General features: G+C 42.7%; 1 protein-coding gene across 13 annotated transcripts in view; it reads right to left on the minus strand.

The window, feature by feature from the left end:
* Positions 1-12,842, minus strand: part of kiaa1109 (KIAA1109) — a 40,370-nt gene that overhangs the window by 24,146 nt on the left and 3,382 nt on the right. For 8 of the 13 annotated variants that reach the window (XM_079572927.1, XM_079572931.1, XM_079572923.1 and 5 more), the window contains exons 1-15: positions 7,856-8,131; positions 7,350-7,487; positions 6,872-7,048; positions 6,654-6,782; positions 4,667-4,786; positions 4,260-4,591; positions 3,513-4,079; positions 2,957-3,436; positions 1,598-1,871; positions 1,379-1,516; positions 1,216-1,286; positions 952-1,125; positions 734-854; positions 468-617; positions 65-192 (exon numbers count right to left, since the gene is read on the minus strand). In XM_079572927.1, the coding sequence (XP_079429053.1) occupies positions 65-192; positions 468-617; positions 734-854; positions 952-1,125; positions 1,216-1,286; positions 1,379-1,516; positions 1,598-1,871; positions 2,957-3,436; positions 3,513-4,079; positions 4,260-4,591; positions 4,667-4,786; positions 6,654-6,782; positions 6,872-7,048; positions 7,350-7,487; positions 7,856-8,116 (3,260 nt within the window). In that variant the 5' untranslated portion in view covers positions 8,117-8,131. Of the gene's footprint in view, positions 1-64; positions 193-467; positions 618-733; positions 855-951; positions 1,126-1,215; positions 1,287-1,378; positions 1,517-1,597; positions 1,872-2,956; positions 3,437-3,512; positions 4,080-4,259; positions 4,592-4,666; positions 4,787-6,653; positions 6,783-6,871; positions 7,049-7,349; positions 7,488-7,855; positions 8,132-8,165; positions 8,393-8,490; positions 8,598-9,232; positions 9,418-9,543; positions 9,642-9,758; positions 9,915-10,013; positions 10,132-10,213; positions 10,306-10,478; positions 10,558-10,837; positions 10,995-11,156; positions 11,308-11,408; positions 11,489-12,581; positions 12,776-12,842 lie in introns of those variants that run through there. The other 5 variants (XM_079572930.1, XM_079572921.1, XM_079572922.1 and 2 more) reach the window with 2 other exon arrangements.

The following is a 12,842-nucleotide window of genomic DNA, read 5'->3' on the forward strand; positions in this document are numbered from 1 at the left end:
TGTCAATGAAATTACTATCTTGTTAAACAATCTACAACAATGTAATAACAAAAAACAGATTTACCTGTTCATTCTGAACTGGGTAGCAATCCGATCAAAGCACAGTGCCACAAGTGACACATGTGTGACAGACTTACTGGAACAAGATGAAGAACTTTCTTCTACAGAAGCTTGCAGAAGGCAAAGATTTACCTAGAGAGATGGCATGTGGACAGTGCAGTGAAACACTTTGCTAAAGAATATAGTCCAATTCAAATGAACAGCACAAATATTATGTAAAAATAAAATAATAGGAAGGATGTGCATAGCTAAAGTTATTTGAGTGCATATTTATAGCAATTCATAGCAAACTTTATGCTATAAATATGCCCCAAAATAACTAAAGATTACTCTCTGGAAGCATTTTTCTTCAGATTACATTTTGTGGAGCCTTCAGAGCCTCCATTAGTCTGGGTCAAAGGTCGTACCTTGGGGATGGAGACGTTGGCCTGGAGGCCCTTGATTTTCACATTATCAGGTTTGACTGACAGGTCTGTCTGGCCTTGGGGGACGTTCAGGGAGCCAGGGTTCACGGCCTCGGTCTTGGATAGCTTATGCTCCTGCTTCCCTGTTTGGCTCTGTGTGATACACATTTGAAAACAACCAAGCATCAGTCATTTGGTTTAAAAGGTTAATTCAAATTGTTGTAAGGTTATAAAAATAAACGGATTCAAGATTAAAGTCCAGAACTTACAGATTCTGTGACAGTAGACTTGCTTATCTGATAGGCCTCATTCAAAACTTTGCCGTGCAGGTCATCCAGAATTGTAGCAGGGTGTCGTATACTGGCAAAATTAACCATGGCCTCAATGTACCTGAAAAACAATTCAGTTTAAGTGCGTACCGATATCTGACACACATTTTTGAATACCATCTGTTATTAACCTAGTATATAATGACCATACTTCTTACCTGTCAAGAGATTCTGCCACCAGAGGAGTGAGCACCACATTGACGGCTCCTTTAACCTCCACAATGGCCGTGGTCCTGGTTTGGGACAGTGGCTGCTCCAGAGTCCAGTCATCAGTCATTGTGTCCTCATCTGTGTTCTCCATAGCCCGCTTATCAAGGGGAGTGTATGGTGTGCTGAAAAAAAATATATATATATATCATAACGGGTGATACAAAACAGTATAACCAATAATAATGCAAAAAAGGAAAAGAGTGACTGCACACCTGTTGTTATCTCCCATAAGCTGATCTCCTCTGTCCAGTAGAGAGCTTGCAGAAAGGCCTTGTTTCATCACCTGAATAAATTAAATGCAATGTGATGTAATGTTATTCAATGAAAAATACATTTTTCTGACATTTAATGCATACACTAAATAAAAATGCATACCTTAAAACACGGAACAGAAAGCTGGTCAAAAGAGCCAGAACTTTCTTCGCTGGTGGGTGTATCCAAGTCTAAAGGACGATGTAGTGAAGATTTGGAGGTCCTCTTGTTTGTTGGCTGTTTCACAGACCAATTAGACACCTGGATAACACATAAAATACATGAGCAATCTTTGCAGTGCTTGCTATGTCGTAGGGTTGTCTTGTTACGTAGCACTTCTACCTGGTAGTGGGCGAGGTAGCTGTGGTAGCACGCCATGACGTGAGGTTGCCGAGTGACAGGGCCCGGTTCAGCAGTCTTCTCGGCTTCCATGGAGCTCTCCTCCTCCATGGCCAGAGCAGAGACAAAGGAGGCCTGGGACATATGGCTGGGCAGTGGATGTGGCGGCAGAGGAGGCAGTGTTGGAGGTAAAGGCAGTGGGCGTGGCTCAGTGATCAGCTCTCCATTCAGAACATAGGTCAGCGGGCCCTCAACGCTGTGGTATATGGACGTCCGACTGTACGAAAGACAAAATAATCTTAAAATTTCATAACATTCTTAAAGGGACTATACGGAGATTAAAAATGTTAAAATTAAGTATTTTCCTCCCCCTACATTTTTCAACAATGTCCTAATGTGTAGAATGAGCCCAGAACTATTCACCACAACTGCCTCTAAAATCCTGCACTGTCACTCAAAAAGGTGTTAATTCGGGTCCGAAGTGCCGTCATGCACAAGCTTAATATAGAAGGTGCCGTTACATGTATGACCTGATGTGGCAGTAGTGAGTATAAAATGGCTAACTTGCATTTAGCCCCTTTAAAAAGTTGTATTACTTTATTACTGTATATTAATTCTATAGATAGTCCAAATTGGCTTTTGACACTTCAATCTTGTTTGTTTCTTATCATTGCAATAGTTTAAATCAGGTTTAGCACTATACAAGCCTGAAATATTATTCTCATTTATGAGCGCCAAATCAATCATAAAATATCTTAAGATCAATAACAGCATTGGAAGTAATAGAAATCTGACAAGGTAGTTACAGAGCAAGACCAAAATCCAATTTGCACAACACACCAGCAAGTGCCTGCTCGTGGATCAAACATCTCATTTGAAACAAGCCATTTACATCACAGCCACCTCCATGATTGAATCAATCTAATAATGCAAGCTTCAGCGTGTTTGGCTCAGAGCCAAGATGGTTTGCACAATGAATTGCTAAATGTGTTGTATGAAATCATCACACATCTCATTGATTCGGCCTTGTTTTTATGAAGACTTTTCTCAACCCCACAAAGCTGCTGTCAGTACTGGACATCTCGGAATCTTACATGTCTGAGTTTCATAAGTCCGTTATGAATTTAAATGAATGCTAAAACAAAAATATTAAAGAAAAAGGTGCGTAGGAGAAACAAAAAAAAAGGCTTTTTTCATTACTATTTAGCCCTGAAAAGCCACCATTAAACTGAAATAGCCATAACATTTACAAGTGTCCTTTTACTAAAGACCATTGTAATGTCATGCTTTCAGTATGGTACATTCAGATGTAATGAGTACAACATTGCCAAGTGCATAAGGAAGTATAAGATGGAGTCAGACCTGTAGTTCTCCATGTGATATGGTGGCGGAGGCTGAGGCCTCCTCTTCTTCTTCCGTCCGGGATAAGTGCCAGGACCCTCGTCTGCACTGCTGATTGGTTCAAAGTCCTCAGCAGCAGAGAAGTATGCCTCACTGTCTGCCACGGACATGCTGGAGTCTGCAGAGCGATACTGATGGAAGGTGTTGGAGTCTGCTGACGGTGTGAACGGAAAGGAGCCGTAACTCCTCCGCTGACGAGGAGAGTCCAAAACATTCTCGTCACTGCGGGATACTTCACTGCTGAACTGGACACCTCCAGCCAAAACCACAGGAGGTTTTTCAGTAAAGACAGCAGCTGAGAGGCTCTTAGTGCTGCCCAGTCGACCAGAGTGAACAGAGGACTGCCTCTTGAGAGGGGAGCACAAGGGGGAGCGCACTGTGGAGCGCTCCTGGGAGTTACTTGGCGATACGGGTGACACCTCTGGTACCTCTTCAAGTGTGCTGCACACACAATATACAGTGTTTTTATCATAATACTAGTGAGAGTATCAAGCATGCAATATTTCATTTTACTCACTCAGCTGGGATTTTGCCATTGATGGTAAACATGCGTTCTTCTATACTTGGAGAAGGTGTGTCTCTCTCTCCAGCCAAAAGAGGCAGTGCTGCACTAGAAGAGCTATTCTCTTCTGAAGAGGAGGCAGAGCTGTGGGAGCGCTGAGGCACCTGCAGGTTCAGGTGCTGTTGACATCTCCTCTCAGGCACCTCAGGAGGGATGCACGGAGAGTGTGTCTCCGTCTTTAGTCCAACAACCCTCCCTAACAGAACATAGAATATTGGTATGCATAATAAGGGATATGAAAATATGAAAAAAGTATGTGTTGAAAATATACCATCCACTTTGGGGGTTTCCTTGGTAATGATCCACTCCCCGGGTGTCAGCAGGGACTGTCCATAGCACATGTCTGCCTCAGTGGTGGAGGAGGAGAATGCAGTGGAGGCAGAGGGAGTGAGCTCCTCCAGTCTGAAAAAGTCCAGGCCCATGTTTGTGCCTCCAAAAAAGCGACAGCCTCCCAGACAGCCACAGCGATTTCTGCCACGTTTGTTGCGGATGCTAGGGTCTTCTGGCCACAGAAACCAAAGTCTGAAAAGTAAAGCAGAGTACATTAAGGAATTGAACAATTATGTAGCGCTCTAATGCTGGGTCATGCTGCTGATCGGTAAGCTAGTCTGTCAGCATCAAACTTTGTGTTTCAGGGACATAGTATTAAAGGCTCAATGTGACACTGAGAAGGAGATAACTGATGACACTGTGTATGTGTACCTTTTGGTTTGAGTATCATGCAGTTCCAGAAAGTGCCTCTGGACTTCACATTTGGCTGGGTGGTCAGCGGCCAGGGCGATGTCTGCTGTAATGAGGTTGAGGTTGACCGACCCCGCCTCCAGCCACAGAGAGCGTCGCAGCAGAGGGGGCTGACACTGACCCGCTGGCTGCCCGGGACCTTGGCTCTGAGCGGCAGGCTGCAGTCTAGAGGCTTCACTGTGCTGCTGCTGCTCAATGAACTGCCGGATATTAACGTCCTGCACCACTGCACTGATGCCCTCGCCCACCGCCTGGTTATGCAGGTTGCAATTTGCCACTCGGACAATACCCGTCTAATCAGAAAAAAAATATTGTAAATCAATTTCAAAATGTCCGATTCATTTACCAATTGCTTCATTGCTCTATACCTTGATGTTGGCAGCACATCCATGCTCCACGATGAAGAGGTCAATCCCATCCATTGCAAGTCGTGTCATGGTGTACTTGAGCTCCTCTGATGTGCGACAGTGACCCGGCATACAGGTCAGCTAAGAAACAACATAATCTCAGTATGGCATGATACACCAGTTTGCATTTACAAACAACATATTTTACTCATGTAGATGCCAGTTTAATATCATATGAGCGTGCATTTTTGTACAGTATATAATAAAAAATGACCCAGTAAAGTGAAAAGTGCCTTTGACTATTGCAAACTTCTAAAACACAGTGTTGCTTTTTGTTTTTAAAGTCCTCAACGGCCTTGCCCCTCCTTACCTGTCGGTAAATCTATCTGAATTAAAATTCATATTCTCTCTACCCTTTGCTCAAAGGAAGAAGATCCTACTGTACAAATGTGCTAAGAAGAACGGAGCACACCTACGGTTTGTTAGCTCAATCCAAATACAGTATAACCAAGTACAAACACTGGGGTGATCGGGCCTTTTCAGTTGCTGGGCCTAGACTCTGGAATAAGCTGCCCCACGACATGCGCACCATCACTGACTTTAGCATTTTTAATGCCCTGCTTAAAACCTATTTATTCAGACTGGCTTTTAATACTCAGTAATGTGGTGACATTTTATAATTTGATTTGATTCTATTTTATTGTTGTTGCATATTTTATTGTTGTGATTTACGTAACTGTTTTCATCCTCATTGATTTTACTGCAAAGCACTTGAGCGTTGTGAAGGGCTTTATAAATAACTAGCTGAGACCCGGCCTTCGGCCGGGCCTCAAATCTCCACATTTGATATTCTGAGATTATGAGTGATTACAAAGAAATGTCCAACCCGTCACACAGTTTAGCTGTAGACCAGTGGTTCCCAACCCATTCCAAAAACTATGGCCACTACAAATGAGTAAAAGAATGAAGGCAAAAAACAATATCAAACAAACTGCAATTGGAGTGTTTGATGCACCCGTGCTCCTCTCTTATAAACTACGACAATATTTTCGCTAAACTCGGGGAACAGGATTCAAGAGACAGTGGAATAATTATGGAGAAATATTAGGGGTTCAGCTCTAACGGTTCAGTTCACAGTGCAGGACCCGTGGTTTGGTGCATCACGGTAGTGTACAAGAAAAAAAATAATGAGTAGGTTTTGAACTGAAATAGCCTAATGATCGTTGTTAGACAGTATTCATAACCTTACAATAAAATTGGCAATGCTTTCAAAGCTGCTTTAGAATAAAATGTACCTCTGGGCTCACAATACGTGAAAGCAAAATAGAAAAGAAATGGTACAGCAGCAAAGAAAAAAAAAAAAGAAGAAAAACTACGCAGTGCAGGCCATGCTCTCGTTAAGTTGTAGTTTCATTTTCGCTTTTACTCACACGGAGGATAAATCAGTCGGAGCAGCGCGTGTGATTAGAGGCTCGTGTTTGAGCAGGTTTTGGGCACGCACACGCACGCACACACACGCACACATCGCCCTGTTTGGATGCGCGCGCACACATACATACACACACGCACGAACACACACACACATCGCCCTGTTTGGATGCGCGCACACGCACGGCAGTCAGATCTTGTGCACTCGCGTTTTTGTGACAGCGGGTTGTCCTCGGACAGCAGCACCACCAACCACGCACACACTCAGTACTGTCGCCAGGCTTCCTGGTCTTCCCAAACGGTCTCCCATCCCAGTCCTAACCAGGCCCTTCCCTGCTTAGCATCCGAGGAAGGGTCTCCCATCCCAGTTCTAACCAGGCACTTCCCTGCTTAGCTTCAAAGTCGGTATGGGAAATAAACATGGCCCAGGCGGCGGCCATTGAGATTGCGTTTTCTATAATAGATGTTGATTGATGGTAAATGATGAAAGTGAAGCCTTACTTGAGAATCCATAGCATGTACTATTCCTAAAAAGTTAACAATTTAAGGCAGTATTGTCCAGTAAGTTTCTTGTTTGTACCTTAGCATCACAGGCACGCCGGTCAACACCATGTTGGCAGATGACAGTGGGTTTGGGTTGCTCAAGTTGGAATTCTCGAGACATCACATGGAAGATAAACGTTTCTCCCCATTCTATCATACTGGCCAGCTATTGACAAATGCAATTAGAGATGTCAGCACTTTTGACAAACAATTTAATTCATTCTAATTGAGCCCAAGTTATTTTGGTTAGAAGACCTGTGGAATAGTGATCCTGCCCGTGAGGCCTCCTGTCTGCATGTCAATAAGCCAGGCATACTCCAGTGTATCGCTCCCAAGAGGAAGGCCCTGAGCAGAGAACATGGCATGGGCTCGCATCTGCATCCCAGACAGACTCAGGTGACCATCTCTCAGCACCCCATCCGCCGTGGGCCTCTGTGGACACACACAAAAAAACATGCTCATCTAAAATAGTGTACTGTAATTATCATAAACATTTGTGACAGTATTAAGCAGCAAGAGCAAATAGGGAAGTGCTTAAATTTAGAAATTCTGCGTGGTTACACAACGTGGCCTACATGTTTTCAGTTACGCAATACTTTTCTATTTCTTGTTCTTTTTTTCTGAATAGTGCCTATCCATAATATATGATGATACAAAAAATGTCCACAATCAAAGTACGTTTTATATATATATTTTTTTTTATTGAAAAGACAAAAACACAAATCAATAATACCTGGTAGTTATCACTGACAAAGATGTGAATGGGAGACAGAAGCAGCTGGAGCATGGTCTCTTTATAACCCTTCTTCATCTCAAAGCAGAGCCGCTCCAAGAAGCCTGAAGGTCCTTCTGGGCCCTCACTGCTGCAGTGCTGAAAGAGAGGGAACAATGTGATTTTAAACAATGCAATTTAAATCATTTCAAGTAATCTTGTGATGTTGTATTTGTTTTTTGTTTTTGTTTTGACAGAAAAAAGTGTCACTCTACATCCAAGAGAGCCCCTTCATGGCAGTTTTTGGTGACCGCCATGCGCACAAGACAAGGACAAGGAAAAAAAAGGAACTGCTGGAGACGGCTGGAACCTGAGATGGAAATTGCCATGAAGAGACTCTCTGAAATGAGAGTTGTCGTCTGTCAAAAAAAGTCCACTACTCTTGTTTTAACTTTACAAGATTAAATTAACCACCTGGATAACAGAAAATGTACACAATTTTAATCATTCAGTGTTAAAAATCTTACTATTGGCAGTCTTCCGTGCACTTTGTAGAGGTTAATATGCACAGTGATTTCCCAGGGCCGCAGGTCCAGTGGATGAATGTCAGCAGTATCTTTGTATTCACTGTCCTCCATCCCCAGAGGAGACCATCCCAGGCCTGAGGAGGTGGCAGTGGACAGCACAGGGCTGGACACAGCCTCCTCAAAGTCTATGTACATGTCATCTTCACCAAAGTAGTTCTCCTGTGAAAACAGTGGAGGCTGAGTGTTAGAAGCAAACAACATAACAGCACTCCTGTGTGCGTTGAAATCATTAGTCATTAAACATCTGTGCCTTAATGGAGATGAGTGCTTTGAGCAGAGGGCCATAGAGAATGATTTGGGAGTCTGGGGACATTTCCATTTCCACATGGAGCTTATCCGGAGGAAGCGCCGAGGGGTCAGAGGGCATACGGCTGTAAACATTTGAGGAAGTGGCAGAGGTGTGGCGTGGTTGTGTGGTGTGAGAGGAGGTCTCTGGGGGTCGCAGTGCAGACAACATGGACTCCTCCATTTCAGAAACTGTAACAAAGTAAATAAATATTAATACAAAGTTTGGTCTGTTTAACAATATTACACTGAAATGCTAACACTATTGCTACTGTTGCAAAGGAACTTACAAGATTGTTTGAGTTGCTCATCAGCCTTCTGGGGATAAATAGGGTGCCAGGTATAGTCGATGATGAGTAAGAAGTTGGGAACGCTCCAACAGTCCACCCAGCCAGCTCTGGAGTAAAGAAAAAACACCGTCTGCTGAGGGTTTAAGTGAATTTTCCACTTCATCATTTGCTTTATGGACCATTCAATACAAGGACATTGAGTGGAGATAAAAGACTGCAAATGGGTTGCGCCTGATTTCACTGCAGTGCCGGTGTGCACCAGCCCAGACAGAATTGTGCTCGTAATGTCCCAGGGGTATGGGGACTCTTCCATCCTACACAAGTCGTGTACATGTTTCCTGCACAGGGCTATTCATAATAGATGAACTCAATGTTCAGTCGCCATATACAGAGTGTACAAAACGCGCCTTTAAGCCAACTTGGGCTTTTGAACTTTCAACTAGTGGAATGGCTCTAACAATATGGTAACAAAAAAACATTAAAAGTAAATCTATTAAATGTCCAAATTAAATAATCAAATTTGAAAAAATGCCTCAACTGTTTTATAAAGATAACTAAATAGGTGTCATTAGAACAGCAATGTATAGTTGGATTTATGGTACCTTCCAGGATTCATTTGCCATCAAAAGCCAGTGACAATCATGAGTCATCAATCCTGATATCTTTCTTCTATCAAACACACTTTGGGCCCACGAGCAGTGAAGAGACTGTACTTTTATATGGAGATAAATGCTGCACTCACTCAGCGTGGGTGATGTTCCTCCAGCGTGGTTTGTTGACTTTGGGAGGGGGGGGTCCGTGGCTCTCCCCCGTCATGAACATGTCTGGAGGCAGCTTGACATTCTGGTAGTCTTTGGCCAAGGTGAGGAGAGGATAGCGGCTTGGGTGACACTCTGGCAGAGAAATGCGCATGTCTGTGTCCTCTGCCTGAGACGCACAAAACACACAGCGCCCACACACAGGAGTTAGAGGCACATCTGTAGGCGTAGCTCATTTGCATAGCGGTGTATTGTTCAAATACACCTAGAAATCTATTAACTCCTCATGACCAACCTTTAAACTGAAGCAAGTATTGCAGGTGGTGGGAACGAATTCATTGAAAGGCAAGGTGAAATCAATATTGAGCGTTTCCCCACATGCAGCTAGGTACACTGTGAAAAAGAATAAGAACCGTAGACACTCTTCCAAAGTTGTACAATATCATTTTATAAAATCAAGCAACAAATCCTGTTTATCAATAGACACTTATAAAAGTCTGTAGCACTTACCATTCTCTTGCTGTTTGGTGGAACAATCAACCCAGTTGTGCTGATTTGCAGCCCAAAGCATCTCAAATTGGTGAAACAGAATTTTAAATGTCCACGAATACGGCACAAAGGAATAGATATCAGGTGCACTGTCACTGGCCCAGTCCTTGATTAGGTCTAATGACAAAAGCAATGGAAAATGCATTATTATTGGTTTTACTCAACAGTATAAAGAAAAGGTTTCACAGGTTGTCTGTCGTGTTATGAAATCCATACCAGTGAAGAAGTTTTTCTGTGCATAGATGAAGTGGTATGTGGCTTTGTAGACCTCAATCTCACATTGCCAGGTCTGAGGCATGTTCCACACACGAGGATAGCTGGCGATGACATGGAACTAGAGGAGAAAGAAAAGCTTTGTAATGTTTATTTCATTTTTTTTACTTTCTCTTTTTGACACAGTTGGATATAGTACTCACAGCAAGCATTTCAGCCTCAAGGAGCGTTCTGTACTGCATGCTGCTGGTGGCGTCCACATGAAGCAACTGACCTTTGATGGTGGGAGAGTAGCCTAAAAGCAGAAATGAACAGCAGAAAATAAGAATTTTGGGGTGCAAACAGCTATATAGCACAGCATAAGGCAGGGACCAATAGATATACAGTAACTTACAAAGCATACAATCAATTATGCATTAATGCATCAATGAATAAATCAATAATAAGTAAGCGCAATAACTTGCTTACCGGTCTCTCCTACAGTCATAGGTATATTGACTTCCAGATAAGAGCCTGCTCCCACATTCACATGAATGGCATTGGTTTCCTAGTAACAAGAGGGAGAAATGAACAAAAGAGCAAACCTCAAACATGACAGAACAAAGGCCTGTTGCCTAAAAACAACAGACTCTACAGACTACATATTCCACCTAAATAGAAGACAACAGATTGAAAAACATTTAAAATGTGCTATATGTCCCTCGACATGCACCACATTTCTTCACTAACCCCTGAGGGAATAAGTGTAGAAAATAAAGAGTAGAGGTGAAGACGAGAGGTCAAGGAGGCTGTCACAGAGTAAAGCACAGATTGAGAGGAAGAATCACCCGGTTTTTGGTAAAAAGCAGATCAATGGTGGCGTCAGCGATGATGTTCATACGGAGCTCAAAGGCCTGGATCTGCCGAAGCTTCCCAGGCTGGGACAACTCTGTCACCTTCATGGCCTGATAGTCAGCAGGGAGGAAGAACTTCCACAGACAGTCCCTGAAATGGAAAGGACATTAATGTGATTATGTAACATTAACATTTATAAACACATTTGTGCGTCATTGTTGACACGTTATACTTTTTATTAGTTTTAGTCACAGATAATGAATCATCTACACAGTGATAATGCAGTAGTATTTCTGCCAGCCTCTTCCTTACCTCTGGCGATCAGCCCACGGACCATAGTTAAAGTCAGTGCCTTTGCCACACACTATGTCCAGACCCCAGCAGGGCGGCAGGTCCTGGAGCTTATCATTCTCACTGCACGTCTCAGCTTCCTCCTCACTCTCCTGTTCCACTGGGACCAGGCCTGCACCACACACACAACCGGAACATTTTACACTGAACAAGAGTCAAGAATGGAGCACATGCAGAGAAAGATAAAAGCAGATTATGCTGTGTGCCGTGTACCTGGTTCATCTTGATAATAGTAGATGTCTACATCATTGGATTGCATAACAACAAAACCTTCACCCATCAGCCTTGGAGGTCTGCAAAAATATAAGTTATTATTCATTTTGGTGATTCTGATGGACACTTCTTAACACAATCAATAGTGTTCAATAGCATAATCCCCAAGGTTCCTGCACACTTTGCAAGGTGAGATTTAGATTTTTAAGGAATTACAAAATTTAAGACCACAGGCATTTAAAGATGACCCACATTTTATGTCAATTTTAGTCAAATTATATTTGAAATTTAAAAAACAAACCCCCCCAAAAATATTTGATTTGGGTAAATTGTATAATTTAGAAAAGAAACAAGCAACTGATATACATATTATTAATTAAGAAATGGTTATGGAAATAAGTATTAGAGAGGGATGGAGACATTTTCTTTTACATATTCCCTCAATTTGCAATTTTATACAGATTATGTGGATAAAAGATATTTATATATCAATTAAATTAATTTATTATTCCACATAAAGAGACTACGAGTTCACACATGCAGAGTTCACTATGGAATTAAACAGTAGAAAAAATCCACTGCATCAGACTCTCTGTTGTCAGAATGGTACCACTTTGGTGCACACAGGAATCGCAAAACGAGTCTGTGCTGCTGCAGAGCATCACAAAATACAACCGCCCTTTAGTCAGGTGTGCACCAACGTGCTCCTCACCCCTGTACCTTGACTGCCCTGTCGTAGGCACAAAACGGGGAGTCTATGCTGTCCTTCAAGCTCATAGTTTGACCATTGTGGTGGTTGAACAACACCTTAACATTTGCATTGTACTTTACAAGCACCACGCTGTTGTCATTATTCAGTCACGTGACACTCAGTGGTGGTAAGCTACCCTGCCCCTGGGGTAGACTGACAGAAGTGAGGTTGTCAATCTGCGCCATCTGCCCCTCTGACCACACACCAACCACACAGTCATACACTCATTCATACTGCTCTATGTATTGTACGTTTTTAGTTGTAGAGGAAACCTACGTAGACACGGGGAGAACGATGTAAACTCCACACAGAAAGGCCCCAGGATGAAAGCCTTAATTGTCTCAAGGCTTTCATTCATATAACACTGAGACATTTTTGGGGGATTTTAAGACATTTAAAGATGCTTTTGGTTTTGTCCTTACTCATCATTCTGCAGGCCCAGGTAACGCGGACTCGGAACCAACATCACCCGCACATTTTCCAGTGAGCCTTTGACAATATGCATGAACTGGTCGAGGTGGCTGGACGGAGGCTTGGTGGCGTAGGTCAAAAAGGCATCTTCAAAATTCACACACAATGTCTGAGGGAGGTGGTGATTCCCAAAGGCCATATGTCCCTATAACAAAATAACTCAAAATAAGTAAATTTTATTACTCGCCTTAACATCTCTTCATTTAGAATAG

The sequence above is a fragment of the Gobius niger genome (assembly GCF_951799975.1).
Source record: "Gobius niger genome assembly, chromosome: 16".
Classification (NCBI taxonomy): Eukaryota; Metazoa; Chordata; class Actinopteri; order Gobiiformes; family Gobiidae; genus Gobius; species Gobius niger.